Raw genomic sequence first — 20,035 nt, 5'->3', positions numbered from 1 at the left:
TCGTTTCGTAGGTGCTTACTGACTCCATCATCAGGGCCTGATTATGGAGGAGAGAATTTTTGATAGTTTAAACGTCACACGAGGAATAATTTTAGCTACAGACTGAATTCAAAAGACAAAAATCCTACGTAGGAAACAATGAAGTGACATCATTGATGATCAGCGGTGAGAATGGAAGAGATATCGAATGTCGTTTCTGGACAAGAGCGATACGCCATGTCATAACCCTGCCAATGCAACATTGAAACAGAAGCAGCATGGATAAGGAGAATTTATCAGCTTCGAGGAAGAGAGATGCTGGCTCTGCACTCTGTCAGCGAGATTAATGACTATTGTGCTATTCATCACTTCTATTCAGTGCTATTGTATTAACTTAACTACGCCTCCTTCTCAATACCATAAAGAAAATTCTATCTGCCAATTCTTATATAATCTTTCAAGCATAACCACCTTGGGGTTAAGTCTACTAGAAGGACCTTATTTTAGTGTTATTGCGATTAGTAGAAGTAATGAATCTTATTTCGAGGAAAAGAAAATTCTATACTAAATTCCAAACGTCTTTGTATCCTTGTTGAGGACTCAAATTGCTAACAAGAACATTTCGACCAATAGCAGTAATTAGCAGAAGAGTTTGAAAATTAATATCAACATAATCGGGGGAAGGGGGGTTATAGTTGGTAGTCTGCAGCTTATCAAATGTTATATTACACGTACTTATGATGTTTTTGTTACATTTCATATCATTTTCATGTACTTAGTTCCGTATATAGTCTCACCTGCACAGTTTTAGCAGAGTTACTGCGGAGAAATTCGACAAATACTCACATTTCTTATCAATATTTATTGTACGAAATCCGAACATGGGTCTGATCATTCGATACGTGTCGTTGAATATCATAAAAATTATTATTATACCTGAACTGAACATCTTCACCGAGACTCGAACCCAGGATTGTTTTTTGTATTGTGACCTCAGTTCCTGTAATCTCCTCGCCAAAAAAAAAAAATTGTTCTTTGCGCCGTTCTTGTATCAAGCATAGTTTTCGAACAACTAAAATCATTTTCGCGGGACTCAAACCCAGAACAGTTTTTCGGGGTTACGGTCTTTGAATTTGTAATCTACTCGTGGAAATAAGCAACTTTGGTCCTTGCGCCTTTCTTCCATTGTGCTTAGTTTCCGAGCTACAAAAAATCATCGTAATCGGGAAACGAACTCAGAACAGCTTTTCTTGATTCTTACCTTTGTTTCTGTTCCTCCATCATGTTTAATTTCCGCGTTACAGGAACCGCTCTCACCGGGAATCGAATTCAGAACACTTTACCAGAGTTTTGACCCCCGTACGTTCTCTTTCTAGTCTGAAGGAATAAACATGCCAAGTCATGCGCAGCAGCAGATGTTAATGTCTCTCTCGATGGTGTTTTGTTTCGTAACTGTGGTGGCAATAAATAAGGTGTATTCTTGCGTAGCTTAATGTGACGTACATTATTATTATCTTCTACAGTGACGTATGAATAAACTCGACAATGCATAAACCCGTTTTAATTAAATCTAATATTGAAGGACTTTAATAAAGAGTGCCAAAACATCTTATTTTTTATTTAGATTTGACAAATTTAATTGAAAATTCTGGAAAAAATAAATTTCTTGACCACTACAAATTGATAAATTAAATTGGAAATTGACATATATTTTAACCGAATGAAATTAAAAATGCTTTGCCACGAGAGTAGTCACATCACTCATGAAAATATATATAGTACTGTATAATTAGTGTTTCCATTCCATCACGCCATATGGAAAATTCAACTAACATAAAAAGTATTTACAGCCCAAAACAAGACTATTAGACGGAACGAAGGAATATCTTGTTAGGAAATTACTATACATCTCCTTGTCAGTGAATTATAAATTTAATTTTGACTATCATTAACAATGATAGGGAAATATTTAAAACAATTTATGACGTATAAAATTTAAATACAAGACAAAAATATGATCTTCACAAGACAAATCCCGAGCTCACTAGTTAGAAATATGTGTACTATGCAGGAGTTTAGTTATTAAGTATTTTTCCAACTAACAATAGAAATTTAAATCATGAAATAGAATTATTTAAGCCAGCAATGAAAGATTGTCTCTTCTCTATATAAATTCAAATTGTTTACTGCTGTTTAAGGAAATAATCGATATTTATTCTAAGAATTACACGAAACCCATAGCTACAAAATGCAACGTAACTGCAAGTGGTACATATAAATACCATTAGGCTTTAAAGGGTTAAACGTAGTATTGTGTCCTTATTATGATATATGTCACATCCTTGTTCTCAGAAAGGAGCTATAAAATGTAAATAAATTATATTCTATTCTGTTTTATTCCATTCCACTACATTACGTTACGTTTATTATTTCTATGTTACGTTACTTACCATATGACGTCAGTTGCAATTTAGTTTCATTTTGACCCTCCCTTGGATACACTTTATTTACTCCCATCAAGCTTTGTAACTACCAGAAAAAGCGAGGCAATTTGTGCGCCAAATATGTGAGCAAATTATTGTGAATGAAACCTATTCAGCATAACTGCTTTGTCACAAAGAATTAATGTAGTTTAAACAAAGTGTAAACGTTAATAGTGGTGTAAATACTGTGTGTGTGTTTTGCATTCAGTGATATTCCTAACCTACAAACACCCACTACAGATCCATCAAAGGTTAGTAACTACAATCAATTTTTTAGGTTATGTTGTTAAAGATGAAAATGTTTCACATTTTTCTGGACAATAATTGTTTACAATGAATCTGAGAAATGGAGTTGTAGGATCTCTTCCTGGGAAGAAGGGTTTCCACAAATAAGTTTGTGTTATTCATGATGCATTTACTTGGAATTAAGTAGAACCACTGACTCAGAATAGAATAGAATTTATTTACATTCCATAGATCCTTCATAGGCCCAAGCCAAGGATGTAGAAAGTCTATAAATACAACACTTATTTCTATTACTACTATAAATTATATAGTTTTGACAGTAATTTACATTCAAGTAGAGTATTACCACAAAATAATTACACAACAAAGTGTACCCACTATTGCTTCCATGTTTTTATAATAGCTAAGAATTTTGGTTGAAGTAAATTCTTCTGTAGAGTAAGAGTGGGATAGGAGACATTCTTTTAGTGATTCAGATTTCTTACAGTGGGGAGAAGGTTATTGAATAACTTCATTCCAGTGTAATAAAATCATTTTTGATATTTTCAGAGTTTAGTTTTTAGCACATGAAGATTGTATCTGTATCTTGTACATTTATTATGGATTCCTGAGTTTGTTTGAAAGTTTTTCTGTGTTGTGTGCTAAATATGACAACAATGAGACCAAGAATTTGCTGGCTAGAATATTAAATTTATTAAATAATTCTCTACATGAGGATTTCCTTCAAGTGCCTACCATTATTATGATTTTCTTTTGAATGTAAAATCTTTTATTTTTTTTGCTGTCTGTTGAGTTTACCCAGAAAATAATTCCATGTGACTTGTTCAGGTGGAAGTCAGCGAAGCAGACTAATTTCAAGTTTCTGTTTTTATGAGTGATGTGAGCATTATTGATTTTTTTTTCAAGTTTGAATAATTTGTTACCACTTTCAAGGCTGATGAATCTGATTTATGCATAATCTAGTCATTTCATACAGAAATTGGCAGTGCTAATTCTGATTGGTTTAGAAGTTTATAAGAATTTTTCAGTATGATAAGATTTAATTTCAATCCATCCAGTGCACTTATTTCTCTACTTAAATGTAGAATATTGTTACCAGAAAATGTAAAAGTTTTGTCTGAATGTAAAATAATGGACAGTTGATTAGTTGTTGAAGTTTCCTGGTTGGAGGTCAGTAATATTGTAAATTTTCAGTTAACAATTCCATATTAAATTATCATATAAATCCCACAATTCTGTGGGTTGTGTTTTAAGTCTTTTATCACGTGGTTCATTTCTGGCTTATAATTCAGTATTCTGTTACGCAATACTTGCATTCAGATCAGTTTCAATTTTATTTTTTGAGAAGTTGTCCACTGTGAACACTTGGATCATTCTTAGACACCAAACAAGGAAAACCGAAGTTATTAAATATTTATCTGAGCGCTGGCCAAATTCCCTATCAGACATTGACACAACGAAGAATTATTAATATCAAGTTCCGATGCATTTGTAAGATTACGATCTATGTGGAAATTTTTTTTCCGTTGTTTTGATAAATGAAACATAATTTTCAACAAAGGTAAATAGAGAGAGAACAGAAAGATATCCGGGCCATAGAGAGAGAGAGAGAAAGAGGAAATTGGGGGGGGGGGGGAGAGAAGTGAGAGACACTTCGATTTCAGGGGGGGGGGGAGAAAGAGCATCTTATAGTTAGAAGGTCCCCAGGCAATGCCCGCTCGTCCTTCTGTTAAGGATAAAGTAAGAGTGAAGACGTTAGTGCTATAATTGGCAGAGAAGACGGAATTTTGAAATTTTGTATCAGAGAAAGCTGAGGCTATTAATTTGGAGGTTTAGTACATAATTTAGAAGTTGTCCGGGCCATAGCTCTCGTCTGAATATATTTATTAATTCAGTCCGTACCGCGAAGAAAACACCGTACTTCACCGTTACTCTGATCAACTGGTTAACGCTGTTTAAGGAAATAATCGCTGTTTATTATGAGAATCATACGAAAGACAGCTAATGAGTATTAAAGTAGGTACTACAGATTTCCCACTGGTATGTAAACGATAGAATGGAAATTAAGAAATTCATAAAAATCATTTTTTTTATAGATTTTATTATAGCTCTGAGTCTCGTTTGTCTGTAGGTCATTTGTTCCTGGAATCATTCCCGAAGTGACCGAGTTCCGTCCTTGTCTCCACGTTCCTTGTCGTGGCAGGCAGTTTGCGAGGGGGGAGGTGTCCACCAGTCGGTCTGTGTGTCAAGTCAGACGGGTTGTGCACGAGGGTGTTCGATTGACGACGCCCGTACCTGGTAGTGCTTAGCTGTGTGACCCTGGAGTCCGTCCAGTGGTCCGCAAATGTCCACCACAACTCACTCTTCTCCTCCAGCTCACATTATCAGGCGAAACCATCGTAAAAAAAAAATACCTGCAATAAGGAGGGCGTACAACCGAGACGTGGTACCATACAGTGGCCGACACCATTCGAACTCCCCGCATCTCATGACCTTTCCTTACCCCTCTCCCTTACTTCGTAGCGAGGACGGTTTCTGGTAATGCAGAAACGCGTACTGCAGAACGTGATGTGATGTTCCGAAGAATAATCCAGTTGCGTTCACGCAGAAAGTCAAGTAAAGCAAAATAATTTTAATAGAACGGTTTCTGTGTCATTAACGTTTCGACCGGGTACCGGTTTTTGTGGTTTTCACGAAGAGAGACCAAATGATGGGTTAGTGATTAAAATAGACCAAAACTGATTTTTCCACTAGTAAAATCTGTATACATGAAGCAGATTTTTTTTTCTGATAGTCGCTGAGCTGGTCAAGATATTCTCCGCCTTTCGTGAAACGGTCTATTGATCCCTATCGTATGCCAGTTGACTCCAGTCCGTATCCTGTTTGATATCCATATTTTATGTCAAGTTCCTTTAGAAGTTATCGTCCATACTGAATTATTTTACTCTGCAAGGTCATTTAGCTTCTCGCCCCGTGCTCTAATCTGAAGGATCACCCCTTGTCGGCTGTCCGAGACTGCGTACTCAGTATTTTCCCAGCTACCTTCCGTATCTGGAGGTTAGCTGTTTTAGACTTCCGCAACCTGTCGTGGAGACAAGGAATCCACTAAGAGTGACGAAATAAAACAATAAATTAAAATTTTCAATATTTATTATTTGTAACTACAATAAATGTGGGGCAGGAAAAGCTCAGTCAGGGACGTGGGTTCGATTCCCGGTATTATCAGGGATTTTCATATTTTTCTCCTCAACCCTTTCAGATTTAGAACTCGTCCACTGCGTTATCCAGTTGGTACGTGGACCAGGAAATTGTCGTGGTTTTCTTAAGTATGTGCAACTTAACAGTATGATCTAGCTGTCTCTAATTGGTCAGTAAACCTACATAACCTTTGTATTTTGTACTAACATTAAGACTAGCTCGACCAGGGGACGAACCAGTAGGGTCTTGCCCTCTTAGCGGTCACCTGAAAAAGGAGGTATAAACAGCTTCCGAAACGTCGTGGTGTCTTTTAAAATACTTAGACGATGATTAAGTTCAGCTGAGTAATTATTTGTATTGTGTGACTCAGTGTCAGGAACTTCAAAATTTCTTCTGAAATAGTGATTTAATGTTTTCGCATAATGCAGTTCTTCAGTGGAAGATAACTAGTGGCTATCGCATGCTGAACATGGCCACACCAACCCTTCTGTTCAAACACTGCTGCTTTGATTACTTCACAACCAGCCCTAATTTTTTTTTTTTGCAGAATTTTCTTGGCTTAATTAATGCTGTGTGGTCAGTTGGTCAGACTGTTGACTACAGCCCTTATTCAGAAGCTAATAGTCGCTCAGCTAGTTACGAAATTAATTTGTAATGGAATCTGATGAATCCAGTTTAAAATCTTCTACCCTATTTTCTTAAGATCCATTCCACGCCTAGACTTATACCACCCGACAGCATTTCCCGTGCCTGCTACATGTTTCGCCCATCTCATATTCCTTGGTTTTAACACTCTTTAATATATCACTAAGTCCAAATATTCCTTATCAATATTCTTATCACAGGGTAAGAACTTTGTTTCACGCCCATACAAAACAACAGATAAAATGAAAGCTCTGTGCATGTAATCTACTTTCTAGATAGAAAACGGGACTTGGTGGATGCTGAGATGACAGCAGCCATGCCTCGAATTTAATCTGATCTTAATTTCGACCCTGATGGTGGAGACAGCGTGTTCCGTAGATCGCATTAGAGAGAGACAAGCGCTTTCGTCGTGTTTTATATTTCAAATATTCTGTGGACTGCAAGGAAATTGGTTGAATTTAATCAGAAATATGACAGAAGGCGCTCCATAGTCAGTAAAAGATGGATGTGTGTTCTTAGGGAATGTAGAGCCAGGATTAAAGAAACAATACTATAAATTATTTGATTTAATTTTATTATTTGAGAAAGGAAAAAAATTGTAATCGTAAACACGTGTAACGCAAATTCATTTATCAGAAACCTTTGTATAGTTAGCTAGCATGTATAAATGACATTGTAAGTATTTTATTACCCGAACACTAGTTATATTTACTATGAACATGAACTGTTCTTATGGCTAACAGTATTTGGCGATGAAGTTCGTATTCACCCAATAATTTATTTTCATATTTTAAACAATTTTCTACTTATATTTCCAGCGATAATAGACACAAATACAGTAATTTGCATTAAAGATTACTAAAAAAAAAATTAGACCATATTTTCATAATCTATTGAGACGTATGAACGTATGATCTCTGTTATCTGAGGAAAAATGCAGCTCGAGCGATCGAAACTAGAAATACTTATGGAATTTTGACGGGGAAAAACTCTAAAAAAATTGAGTTTGAGGAGATAATATTAAAATTATTTATTGATGTATTGTTTGTGAGGAAGGTGTTCAAGATCTTGTCGAATATCGGGTTTAGATATTAATTTTGGGTTCTGCTACCATGTTGACAGTCGAAGAGAAGTTTACAATAGCAGTTAGATGCCTTGATTTATAGTAATGATCTGAACGAGTCGGTAAATTTTATGGGCTTGCCTCCCTTCAGGAGAAAGATCTTTCTAGTTACGAAAATAAAGTCTTAAAGACCTTAAGTTCATTCCCCTGTTATTAAAACAAATGAAACCAATTCTGGTATTACATAAAATACAATCCGCTGCCCTCTGAAAAGTTCTTATTCGTGAATGACGTGCATCTCGACAATACTTTCCTTCAAAACCTGTGTCTGAAGCTAATCCCACCGCCAAAATTTGGTCGGGATGCACCCCAAGGACCACCGAAAGATCTTGACCATCCAGCATTAGCGTCGAGTGTTGAGCGTCCACTGCTGCCCCTCCAGAGATTACCCTGAACTTGGGCTGAAACTTTGGTGCCGGTTGGTCTGTGGTGAGTGACGTCGACCCCGGCACTTACCCTGTTGGATCGAGAGTATGTCAGTCCTCCGCCGTAGGAGGGATGATTTGTCCCTCTTGGACCACCGAACGTTTGCGACCAGTGGACATTCCCGTCCAGTGAGTGGGGACCTCTCCTCCACAAGTTGCCCTGTGCCTGGGCGGACACACTGTCGCGAGACAAATCCACTGTGACCTGTCTCCGAACTCGGGATTTTGGCTCGTCCTGAAAAGAGGAACCAATGTTTCTAAGCTCTGTATTTAATGATGTTGTATCGTATAGTATAGTTCGGCAGCGTAGGATATGTTCACGGTGCCTTCAGACAAATTGGAGAATTCTTAAATCAATTATTAACCATTTAAAGCCTTGTGGTAACTGTATTTACCACATGGTTTAACAATAAAGAATTCTGAGTTTTACCACCGAACTGTGTTATACATGATTCTCGGAGAAAACAGATATTACTTCCTTAAACGACGTTAACCTGTTGATCTTTGTAATGGTGAAGTGCTGTGTTTTCTTTGCGGTACGGACTGAATTCTTAAATATTATTTAGGCGAGCTTCGGCTTCAAAGAGTCAACCAGTTGATATCAGCAATGGTAAAGTGTGGTGTTTTCTTTGCGGTACGGACTGAATTCTTAAATATTATTTAGGCGAGCTTCGGCTTCAAAGAGTCAACCAGTTGATCTTAGCAATGGTGAAGTGTGGTGTTTCCTTTGCGGTACGGACTGAATTATTGAATATTATTAAACAAGCTTCGATTTATGACGGTTAAATTTAATGTAAATTACTGATCTCGTTTAAGATCCGTGAAGTGAGTGGTTTTGAATTGATTCTCAATGTTAGCTGTTACAATTCAGCCAAAACATTTCACACGTTATAAAATGTCGGACTATTTATATGAAGTAATATAACAGATTGCGTTAAAATGAAATTCTGCGTCGTCGAAGTTTGCTTCTTCTCTCGCATCTTATGCTTAAGCCTACATCAAATCGTTTCGCTAGAGAACTGAGTTTTGTTAGTGACAGGATTTAGTATTAATAGAGGAGGCCGGTGTTGCGATATTACTATTCTGAATGTACGTATATAAACTAAATATAAAAATGATGGCACAGAGTATGGCGTTTATGAGGAAATTCAGTCTTGTTTGACCAATTCATGAAGTAGAACTTGATAAAAGGAAAGTGAGATGGACGGAGAATGTAGCACGAATGGGGAAAAATGTACATAATTTTAGTTTCTAAGCTTTAAGGGAAGATACCACTCGGGAGACCTAAAAGTAAATGCGAGGACAATATTAAAATGGATCTTAAGGACACTGGGAGGGACGGTGTGGACTGTATTCATCTGGATTAAGTTACTAACCGGTCGCAGGCGTTTGTTAGCTTGTTTCATAAAACGCGGGAAATTTCTTTGCATTCTGAGCCACTGAGAGACTGCTTCATGAAGTTAGTTTGTTAGTTAGGCCGGACATGGGTTACTAGATTTATGGAACGGTCATATTGGGCCTAAGTTATTTGTCTTACCGCAACGATTACCGGTGTAAGTAAATAATTATTGTCTTCCTCCGGTAATGAAATCTCAACGTCCTCCCCTTGCAGGGTTTTCTCTTTTATTGGCATCACAACGACGTCGTGTCCCCATGGTTCCAGCCCTTTGTGTTTCAGTACATAAGGGACATAAGCCCTTGCCGATGGAGCGAATCCCAGTGCAGCTATCAGAGACGCGATCACCAATGCCAATTTCATTTTCTCTGGTTCTGGAGCAAGTGACAGTATTCTTCTGGAAAATGCAATTATACCACAAAGTTTACGTTGATGTGTGACCTTAGAGGTAGAAATATCGCCTTGAAGATGGAGGCAGCAAGCACCTCCGAAACATCGGCAAACGTCTACAAGACTACGCAACCGAATGACACATAAGACAGTCATCTGTGTGGACCTTACTGAGTGTTCATTATTCCGCTGCCCTGATAGTCTAGTTTGTCTAGTGTGATACCTGTTTTTCTTAAAAGTGATCTCTTTGTATTCGAAATCTTTGGCTTTTGAAAGAATTGTACTTACCGAGTTAGAGGTTAAACAGCTGCAAAGCGTCTCGAGTGTCGAGCTTACAAATGCGTCTGTAAAACGTAGAGCAACTAAGAAGCAACTATGAAATTCGCTGTTAATATACCATCTGAGACTGAGAGGAAACTACATTTGACTTCCATTGAACGTTTCTGGTACTTCACCGCCTGTAACAAAAAAGCTGTAAAGCTCTAATGTTTACAAGAAAATAATATATGATGTAATACATAGGATTTTCCTCTTTAGATTGTAATGAGGAAATGTATGAAGGAATCTGGAGTACGGTACTCCACCGATATAATTGATGTTAAACTGGGGTTATCAAGTCATGCGAGGTCAAAGCTCGTTTATAGCATGTTGCAACTACGACTGAAAGAAAATAACATCAGAACATCTGAAGTTGTTCTTCGAATCTTTTGCTTTCGTTATTTCTACGTGCTCATTCAGAAATAAAATTTTGGGAGGTGTGTAGACTCGATTAGTCTAAATCGGGATTCGACATTTTGGCTGACTCTCGTCGATTCAGTAATCACACTTGGTCTACATAATAGACGGGAATTTTCTTAACTAGCTGAACGACTGTTAGCTTCTCAAGGGTTATTTATTTATGGTTTATTTAAAGACACTGTTAGTAGTTGAAAGTCATTAAATTAATGATAAAGATATTAATTAATGATAAGCGGGAAAATGATATGGCATGATTAAATTTATTATACCCGCATTTTTCTTTAGGAAAAGAGGAAAATCAGGAAAACCCTGTTAGGAAAGACGGTCTCCAGGCCGAGACTTGAATCCGGGATTAATAATTTCAGTAATAATTTGGAAGCGAATGTGTAAAGGATTATTCCATTCCTAGAGATAATCGGAATAAATAAAGATAAAATTATCAGAGAATCATTTATTTATTTGTATTTTTTTTTCAATAAAATCTTCTCGGGCATACAGCCGCGTTAGTTGGTTACCGTAGTAAACCGACGTTTCGGGAACAAACTATGTCTCTATCTTCAGGGTTCTGATGTGACGAGGATCCAGTCACATCAGAACCCTGAAGATGGGGACAGAGTTTACTACGGTATACTACGGTAACCAGCTAACGCGGCTGATTGTCCGAGAAGATTTTTATTGATTGTACTCGCCGCGAAAGTCTCAAAACCTATGTATTTCTTTTATTATACCGGACTGAAGGAATTGGTTAAAAACATTCACAATTTTCTTTTGTACCTAAAAATGAAAATGTATTGGTTACACACGTGTAAGCTTTAGAGAAATCAACGAAGTCTCTGTTTTAAAGCGGCAAGTTATAATTACCAAGGCGACCATATCGAAATTGATGATTTTCATTCTTAACGCTGAGCAGCAAAACTTCCACAAACTCACATTCGTATTTTAAAAAGAGAGTGGAATGTAAAAATGGACACCGTCATCAAGTGTCTCGACGTTTTGTCTTCGTAATTCTAAACGTTTCGTGCTGTTTTAATGAATCGATTTCCAACAAAAAATAATAGTTTATGCTTATAATCTCTTGACAAAACATAATTATGAATGGATAAATATATTTATTTCGAAATATAAATAGAATGAAACGTAGTTTCACTGCACGTACATTATCGTGCTCGTGTGCCTTCGCTGATTCTACAGGATTAGTACACATTGCTTTATTGTTCTTAGAGATAAGATAAGCTTTTGTAGCAGACAGTACCTGCAACAGTGTGCGAGTGTGTGTCTGGGTTTCCAGACAGTTTCGTCTACAGATTGTGGTCGCCAGTATCACAACATTCAAATTCGTCTAAAAATTGAATTTTAGATTAATACAACGGTGAAAATACATTGCATCAACTTTGTCCTGTCAGTTTTGTGTGTCGATAAACAGAAATTCCCCTGTATTCTACAGTTTATTTATTTATTTATTTTAGTTCAGTTTGTTAAATTTTCATATTGACCCAGGATATATAAACGTAATTAATTCAGTATTTTGGTCTTTATGCAAAGTACTCGTAGTTACTGAATGATTAAGCCTACTGACTTATAATAACAACTTCTATATAACATAATAATTTTACCGAAGTAACACTGTGATAGCAGAGCCCGATGTTTCAACACTGCTAATAATAACTCTCGACATTTAAAATAATACTGAGCCCAAAGTCCTTAAATCTATCTTAGTGTTATCCTTCCATCTTTTGTTTGGTCTCTCAAGTAGGAGTTTTACAATATGTAAACCTTTAACAGATTACTCAGCCCATAATACCCTAAGAAAATGTTACTGTCCTAACAATGAAAATCATGGTGAATTGTTGTGTAATATCTGTAATTTATCACGTGCATGTTTCTTCCTGAGTCCGTGTATTTTCCCTCCAAACGTTTATAATTTACGTTCTTCTTGCAAAGTAAGTTCCGAGTGGCAATGATGTAAAAGCACGTAGCATGTCCCAGTGCACGTCTGCTGTATTATATTGTGTTGTGAGTAATGTAGGTACCACAAAATGAGTTAAGCATATTACCTTGTCGCCTTCTTAGCTCAGTGGTAGAGCACTGGTCTTGTAAACCAGGGGTCGTGAGTTCAAACCTCACAGGAGGCAGTGAGAATTTTTGCTGGTGAGAAATTATAACAACGAGAAGACATGTTGAAGAGTTACCTTAAATTAAACATAAGAAACCGAACAGACATCCTGGTATCAGAATTAAATAATTGACTCGTCGTATTATTTTTTATTTGTTGAGAATACGCGTACTGAGAAATACGTTATTATTATTATTATTATTAGTGTTCTGTCTGACGACAGGTCCATATGAACAGGATCCTTCCATCCTTTTCTCGGACTGGGACCTGTTCATATACGTTCTTGGCAGATGATCCAGAAGTGGTTTGCCATTGCCTTCTTCTGTGTGTGAATGGAGTAATTGTTGGGATGCCACGGAGGAAAACTCCGTGTTGCCTAACCACGGCCTTGCCCAACACAAGTTATAAATTCGGGCACCACCGGGAATCGAACCCGAGACCCCAGGATTACAAGGCCAGCGTTCTAACCGCTAGACCACCGTGACGGTCTAAGAGAAATACGTATCGACCTAAAATTTTGCGCGATTTAGAGATCTAATTGCAAACTAAAATGGACGTGTGCTGTTAAATACGCAAGTGACAGTTCATCATTTTTTAGTCTTTTATTTCTTAAGGAAAAAGCGGACATAGGCGATCACCATGGTGATTGTGATCTTCGAGCTTTCAGATTTTTACAAATTTGTAGGTTTTCACGAGCTTTGATGTAAGAGTTACTCCTTTCCAACCTGTTACCTTTTCATTTTTCTACAATTAGGAATGCCAACATGGCTGGCGCACATTCGCTCAACTTAACATACGTATATAAAATTATGCATCTGGTAATAGTACTTTGAAAAGTTTGCAACTTTTATTAAGGTATTTTTTTTTTTAAGTGTTGATCTGCACTCACGGTCGTTGACTCGTAGACTAGGAATTATGGCTGGAACTTCACAGGAATTAAAATAACGTCTCGTGTACACGGTATGAAAATCCTGTAAGGACGAAGACTTTAATAGACATCCTCAGATACTATCGATCCCTTGTCAAGACCGTCTCAGAACACTAAAGACACTGTGAACCACAGGACATGGTATAGAGAACATTCTTTAGCATGTCTGAGTGAAGTATAAATAATTAAACGAACAGAGACTGTAAAATATTGTACACAGCTTCAATACTTATCGAAGTGTTGATACTCAGCAGCTGAGAACAGGTTTTATAAAATAAGGGGTCTTAAGTTCAAATCTCGTATGAGGTAACATTTCGTATACGTGAACTGTGAATAAAAGAAGGTACTAAAGTCATATTAAAAGTATCGTTAATTTAGAAAAGCTACTTTATTTTCATGTATTTTACTCGCTGAGTACACATTATAGTGGCATGCCAAAATGGTTTGCAGAAATATTTTGAATATAAAATTTGGTGACGCGATATATTATATGTATTTTAACGTGAAGTTATAGTTTGTAGGTAGTCTATTAACACGTAACTTCACAGCGAAAACCTATAAGCTGGTGGCTTCTATAGTTCGCGACTGTAATCCAGATGATCTTTGTAATGGTGAGGTATGGTGTTTTCTTTGCGGTACGGACTGAATTCTTAAATATTATTTAGGTAAGTTTCGGCTTCATTGATCTCATTAAATCAATGTGTACCTTCCTTCGTGTCATTAACGCGAAACGCGCGAGGCTTTTAGAATTTTGGGTCACCAAGATGACGTCAGTAATGGTAGTCACGTGCTATGATTTACGCAACACAAGTAAACGAATAGGCATCAGAGGATTGGGGGGGGGGGGGATTGTAAAAAGACACAAACCTATCCTCACAAGAGTTGAACAGGTTCGAAGAAGGGGGTATCATGAAATACAGGCCTCGTCTTATTTTACCTGTTGTTGATTGCACTTTTGTCAACTTCTCCGGCTGGCGGTAGGAAGACCTCGTTATCTGCGACTTGTGTGCAGAAGTGTGGCGAAATTACGACATGGCTATAAACTTTATTCAGATCTCGGCTCAGAAGATAATGGTAGACCTTTGTGCCAACGAAAGTCGGGCTCTATTTATGAGGGATTACAACATGTGGACAGAAGACAAGGAAAGAGTGGATACTCTTTGTATCAAAGGGCTATATTAACGCGGCAAATAACATATGTACACTCCGTGTTTGGACAAGTAAAGACTGGCAATTGCACCAGGAAATTTTGAGGGAAGATTACGTACCAGCTTAGACCACGCTTGTTATGTTACAGTACACAACAGGACCAAGAAATTACATAATCTTATTTTACGAGAGGAACTTTTAGTCTTCTGGGTTACAACGTAGAGTAGATTTGTAGTCGGTTGAATATCGACTTTTAGGAGGAACATACCGCCACCATCTTCAGAACTTCAGTTTTAAGGCGTTGCTACCCAGAAGACCAACATCGGTGTCTTCACCACCAGTGAGAACCGCAGGAAAAAGAATCTAAAAAAATTAATGATTAATAACAAAACAGGAAACTATGGACTTCCGTTGAATATACAAATGAGACCGGAAGGGGGTAGCAAACGTCTTAATTCGCTGGCCGTTTAATCGCGATGATAGTTAAAAGATACTTGTCAATTTCGTGAACTTCCATTTTTTCTTTAATCGCGATTATAGATATTATTTATTTATAGTGTATTTAACGACGTTTTTTAGTAGCTCAGAATCAATAGCGTCGAATGGGAGGATGATAGTGAATTGGAAAGGATGTGGAAGGAAGCGATCGTGGCCTAATTTAAGGTACTATCCCGGCATCTCATGGAGAGACTGAGGAAAACCACGTAAGATCAAGGACAGCCGGTTTCCTCCCGAATGCGAAGCAGGAGTCTTCAGCACTCGACCGCGACTTTCGATTTTTGTTGTTAAACGAAAGGAGTGAATTTATTGGGAGTTTGAAACTTGTCGAAATGCTTATCAACTCGTAAAGTGATTCGTCGCGAATTATTGGTGTTATATTATAAGGATGTGCACATATTCTGTGATTACAAAACCCAAAATAGACCTGAATCGGCGAATGTTACTAAACAAAGAAGTTTTACTTGTGTTCGATAATAGAAATTCGAGTTCTCGTAAACTTTATCGTATCATTATATTTCTGTATTAGTGTCATGGATGTGCTGAAACTGGTTAATAAATTTATTTTACTTTCTCTGTGGTTATTTCAGTTTTGGGATTTGCGTATAAACTTTAAGTTCAGGGATTATGATTTCTGTTATGGCTTTATGGAGGTAGAAACATAAAACAATCTTACATTGACTGCAGCAGTGAAGTCTCCATCCTCAGAGTTTTAATGACCACAGCGTTGGATTTGTAGATGAGAGTCCAAGGACCATGACTCGGTTTTCCTTGTCATCTTATCTACTGGTATAGTTTTCTATGTAGGATTTGCGGTATTCACGGTGATGATTTTGAAGATGGCTGTCTTCTGGGTTGTTGTGCCGTGTAGTCTGAAACGTCGGTAAACTTCTACCAGACTAACCGGCGCAGCAACCCAGAAGGCCGCCATCTTAGGCATAACAATCTGTTAAAGTGGGTGCCTTCTTAATATTACGTTGTTGATGTAAATACTAACTAGAATTTTAAATAAAGCTTTCCGTGTGCTCGCTTTACGTAAAGTGTTTGTGGGTTCTGAAAATAAATCCCTCTCCTTGTAAATTATGGAATGAGCCACGTTGTTGCTTAGTGATCTTCAGGTCCATTTTCTTAATAACAATAAGACTACCTTAATCAGCAAATCACGTAAAAGGAGAGCAGTAAAATTATAAGTAAGAAATATTAGCCTACCGTGACAGTAAAGCGAGTTCGTATTCGTAAGGCTGGTCCTTGATAAGAAGCTAAATGCAAACTTCCACGTGTTTGCAGACGGCACGTGCGGACGTTTCGTAGAGGCGAGGTGGAGGGGGTGAACAACTGCTATTCATGTTGAATACGTAGACTGTGTATGACGTCAGTGAATATTTCTTTGTTATATGCACAAAAGCATTGTATTATTACGTCCCGAAACAAATTTTTCTACAATAATGTTTGTCTTCTTGGTTGTTGTGTCGTGTAGTCAGGTATAAATTTACCAACGGCTCAGAGGTACTTGCTGCCTCCATCATCAGCGCGATGAGTAAGCCTTTGCTTTTGTTTTAATTAATTTCCCTAACAAGATGGAGAAAGTCACCTTTGTATTTGGGGAAATATTAACAGCAGTTTACTCTTCGCCCTGATGATGGAGGCATTCCAGTAGAGGTCCTCGCAACAACCACGTAATATTTAGTGTTCTGATAATGAACTTATTTTCATTACAAATACCGTTTATAGAAGCGTTTCGAAAAATAATTCCAAAACCAACTTTCTATGTCGTAATTTCCCTCCGCTAAACAAAACTTCCTTCCTTTTTACGAATTATTTATGACCAGACATGTCCATCTCAAACGTTTGCCTGGTTTTGTTGTTGATATAAATAACATGGTAATCAGTGACATGAATTTTCATTTCGACTTCTATGATAACCATTCCATAAGTTTGAAACGTTTATAGTCCAATTCAGTCATTTGCTCCATTTTAGGAAATAAACCTTTACTTTTGATTCTCATTTATATAATTAATAGCCATTTTATCTGTTTAATTACATTGGCCTAGAGTCGTATTGCATATACGTGAATCTATTTATTTTCGAACATCCTGTGTTCGTGAATTATCAATGAATAGGTTGGTTCTTAACGCCTTGTCAGCAGAGTGCATTCATTTCCAGTTACGTTGGTTTCTTCAGTATCATTTAGGTAGGAACTAGATACATAATTTTATGTTGAAAAGACAATTTATGCGTATTTGTATATCATGTATCAATACGTAATTGAAATTTATTAGCATTTGTTAACTGGATGGGCACAAGAGGTTGGTACTCATGTTTCGTATCGGCAGGCAAGCGACTTGCAGACTGCCACACGAAGAACTAACTATTCCCCCGCGTTTTCATCCTCCCGTCGCCACACCTCGAAGTGGACGTGGATGAGGTCCATGCAGGTCAGCGCAGTCAGTTACGTGACGGCCTGGGGGTCAAGTCTGACCTCAGGGTCACCTCGCCAGGGAGTGAGCCTGCCATGTGTCTCGTTGCTTTTGTGCATGGTACTGGCTCAAGACTACCCAAGTCATCACTTGCCTTACACGACGTGCAATTTACCTGTTGGGTTACAAATATTGAGCGTAACGTAAGAATTCCCCTAACGTTTTCAGATTTTCTTCAAAGCTGTTTGCAATATTGAACGAGTGATGTCAAAAAATTACTTGTAATATAAGAATTAATCTATAATATCCAATTAAGTCCACCTGTATCACTGAAATTTGGTTATGAATTATAGCATTTCTAGACTCAGTTTTAAGTTAATGATTTTAAATTGCTCAATTTCTGTGTTTCTATCTTTATCTGCTTTTTTTTCTTATCTTCCGTCTTTATTTTTCATTATCTTTCTTTCTAAGAAAATGTCTTCCGTCTGGTTTTCTTGTGGGTTGATGCGCCGTGTACTCCAGTAGATATTTACCGACGTTTTAGAGGTCCTTGCTACTCCATTATCGGTAGCAAATACCTCTACTAAACAATATGGCGCTACAACCCAGAAGACAGCTATCCTCATACTCGCCGCCTTGAGAATCTAAAATGGAAATTGTCTCCTCCACATTCGTTATTATTTTATTTATTATTTTTTTTAGTGTTCTGTCTGACGACAGGTCCATATGAACAGGATCCTTCCATCCTTTTCTCGGACTGGGACCTGTTCATATACGTTCTTGGCAGATGATCCAGAAGTGGTTTGCCATTGCCTTCTTCTGTGTGTGAATGGAGTAATTGTTGGGATGCCACGGAGGAAAACTCCGTGTTACCTAGACCACGGCCTTGCCCAACACAAGTTATAAATTCGGGCACCGCCGGGAATCGAACCCGAGACCCCAGGATTACAAGGCCAGCGTTCTAACCGCTAGACCACCGTGGCTATATTGTTTATATTGAGGTTTTATCGGTTGTACGATTATAACAGTGCTTAGCTTAAAAATATATCTCATTTACGTCATACAGTGTTTCCAAAGGGAATTAATATAGACTGTCAGATTCTTTATTCTGTTTAAGAGTTCCCATGGAAACATTTTTTAAACATATCGTGTAAAACATCCATATTTCATGTTATGGTATGTTCCTGTTTTAACCCAAACAACTCTATCGTACAAAATTTATGCAATGCCATTAGTTACACTGTATGGGATTATGTTTCACTCATTCACAGGAATAGCAAAGTTGTTGAACGTGTATTAAATAAATGCTGGAAAATTTTAGTACAGGGTGTTTCATTTAAAACGGAACCCAAAGTCAATCGCGTACAACCGTACAAAAATAAAATTATAATCGGGCAGCCTCTCACACCAGTTTGGTAAAAGGTACGCATGTTGCGAACATGACGTATTAACGAAGAGAGCGTGTTTGCGACATGAAACATGTCAGGCGTCGGGCATTGTTGACAGGTGAGACGCTACACAATAATAAACAATAAAAAACAAGTCGCTTGTTTCGATACTAAAGCTCGCAAGTACAGCCGTAGTTACAGTCGTGTTTTAAATGAAACACCCTGTACGTGTATGTTAAGATGGCTCTAACATTCTATAACATTATGTTTTTTATGCGCACAGGTTTTTAAATGTAGTTTTTTTTTGTGGTTTTATTACTGTTGTGTTGGGTATGACTTCGCTTTGTCACGCTGTGTATGTGAATTTTTCGTAGCCCGAGGAGTCAAAGGTGATATCAGTCAAAGATCATACTGGTAATCACTTATAAAGGAAAGGAATATGGCGTGTAAGACCGAATGAATAATTTTAAATATTAATGTTGAAATGGTAATTAGGTAACGTGTAATTTGGACAGGCGGAAAGCTGATCAACAGGCTAATTTGATACGTTATGGACAGTCCGTCCGTCAGTCCGGCGGTCGAGTTATGCATTAATGGCGTGTTTAGTCTAATAGGCTGAGAACCCAATCGATTAATTTGCTATTGATAAATTGGACGTCTATATTTATTTATTTTTCTTATTTCAAGAACTGTCTTAGCGAGATTATATTGATGTTTAATGCTAAGGTACATGCCACGTACATCTTCAGTAGGGCTTAGGGCCTAATATTATTTATTAAGAATACAAATTATGATGTTCTCAAAGACCCTTTATGTATGTTCCTTCCTTAGATTAAGAGGCTACATTTCATACCTACTTAAAACAATTGAGATTGTCTTTTATGTATTTATTTTTACATTCTTAGACAGCAGGCAGAC

The 20,035-nt window shown here is 37.4% G+C and overlaps 2 protein-coding genes and 1 non-coding gene across 3 annotated transcripts in view; 2 read left to right on the top strand and 1 right to left on the bottom strand.

Moving 5' to 3' along the window:
• Window positions 1–2,506: 2,506 nt before the first annotated feature.
• BTBD9 (BTB (POZ) domain containing 9) overlaps window positions 2,507–20,035 on the top strand; it is a 161,936-nt gene continuing 144,407 nt past the window's right edge. Inside the window, exon 1 of the mRNA XM_022086805.2 lies at window positions 2,507–2,713. The gene's annotated coding sequence lies outside the window, so the exon portion shown is untranslated. The remainder of the gene's footprint in view (window positions 2,714–20,035) is intronic.
• On the bottom strand, window positions 7,105–10,356 carry LOC110841343 (sarcotoxin-2A). The gene is made up of 3 exons (XM_022086806.2): window positions 10,174–10,356; window positions 9,637–9,892; window positions 7,105–8,334 (listed from the first exon to the last, which is right to left on the bottom strand). The coding sequence occupies exons 2-3, from the start codon at window positions 9,856–9,858 to the stop codon at window positions 7,930–7,932; spliced, it is 627 nt and encodes a 208-aa protein (XP_021942498.2). The 5' UTR covers window positions 9,859–9,892; window positions 10,174–10,356; the 3' UTR covers window positions 7,105–7,929.
• On the top strand, window positions 12,684–12,755 carry TRNAT-UGU (transfer RNA threonine (anticodon UGU)). Its single transcript has one exon. It is a non-coding gene; the product is annotated as a tRNA-Thr (tRNA).

The sequence above is a fragment of the Zootermopsis nevadensis genome, unplaced genomic scaffold, assembly GCF_977971745.1.
Source record: "Zootermopsis nevadensis isolate Lab colony 2312 unplaced genomic scaffold, Znev_1.0 Znev_ptg000032l, whole genome shotgun sequence".
Classification (NCBI taxonomy): Eukaryota; Metazoa; Arthropoda; class Insecta; order Blattodea; family Termopsidae; genus Zootermopsis; species Zootermopsis nevadensis.
The sequence above is the reverse complement of the archived record's forward strand: the minus strand, read 5'-3'. Positions and strand labels throughout refer to the sequence as shown.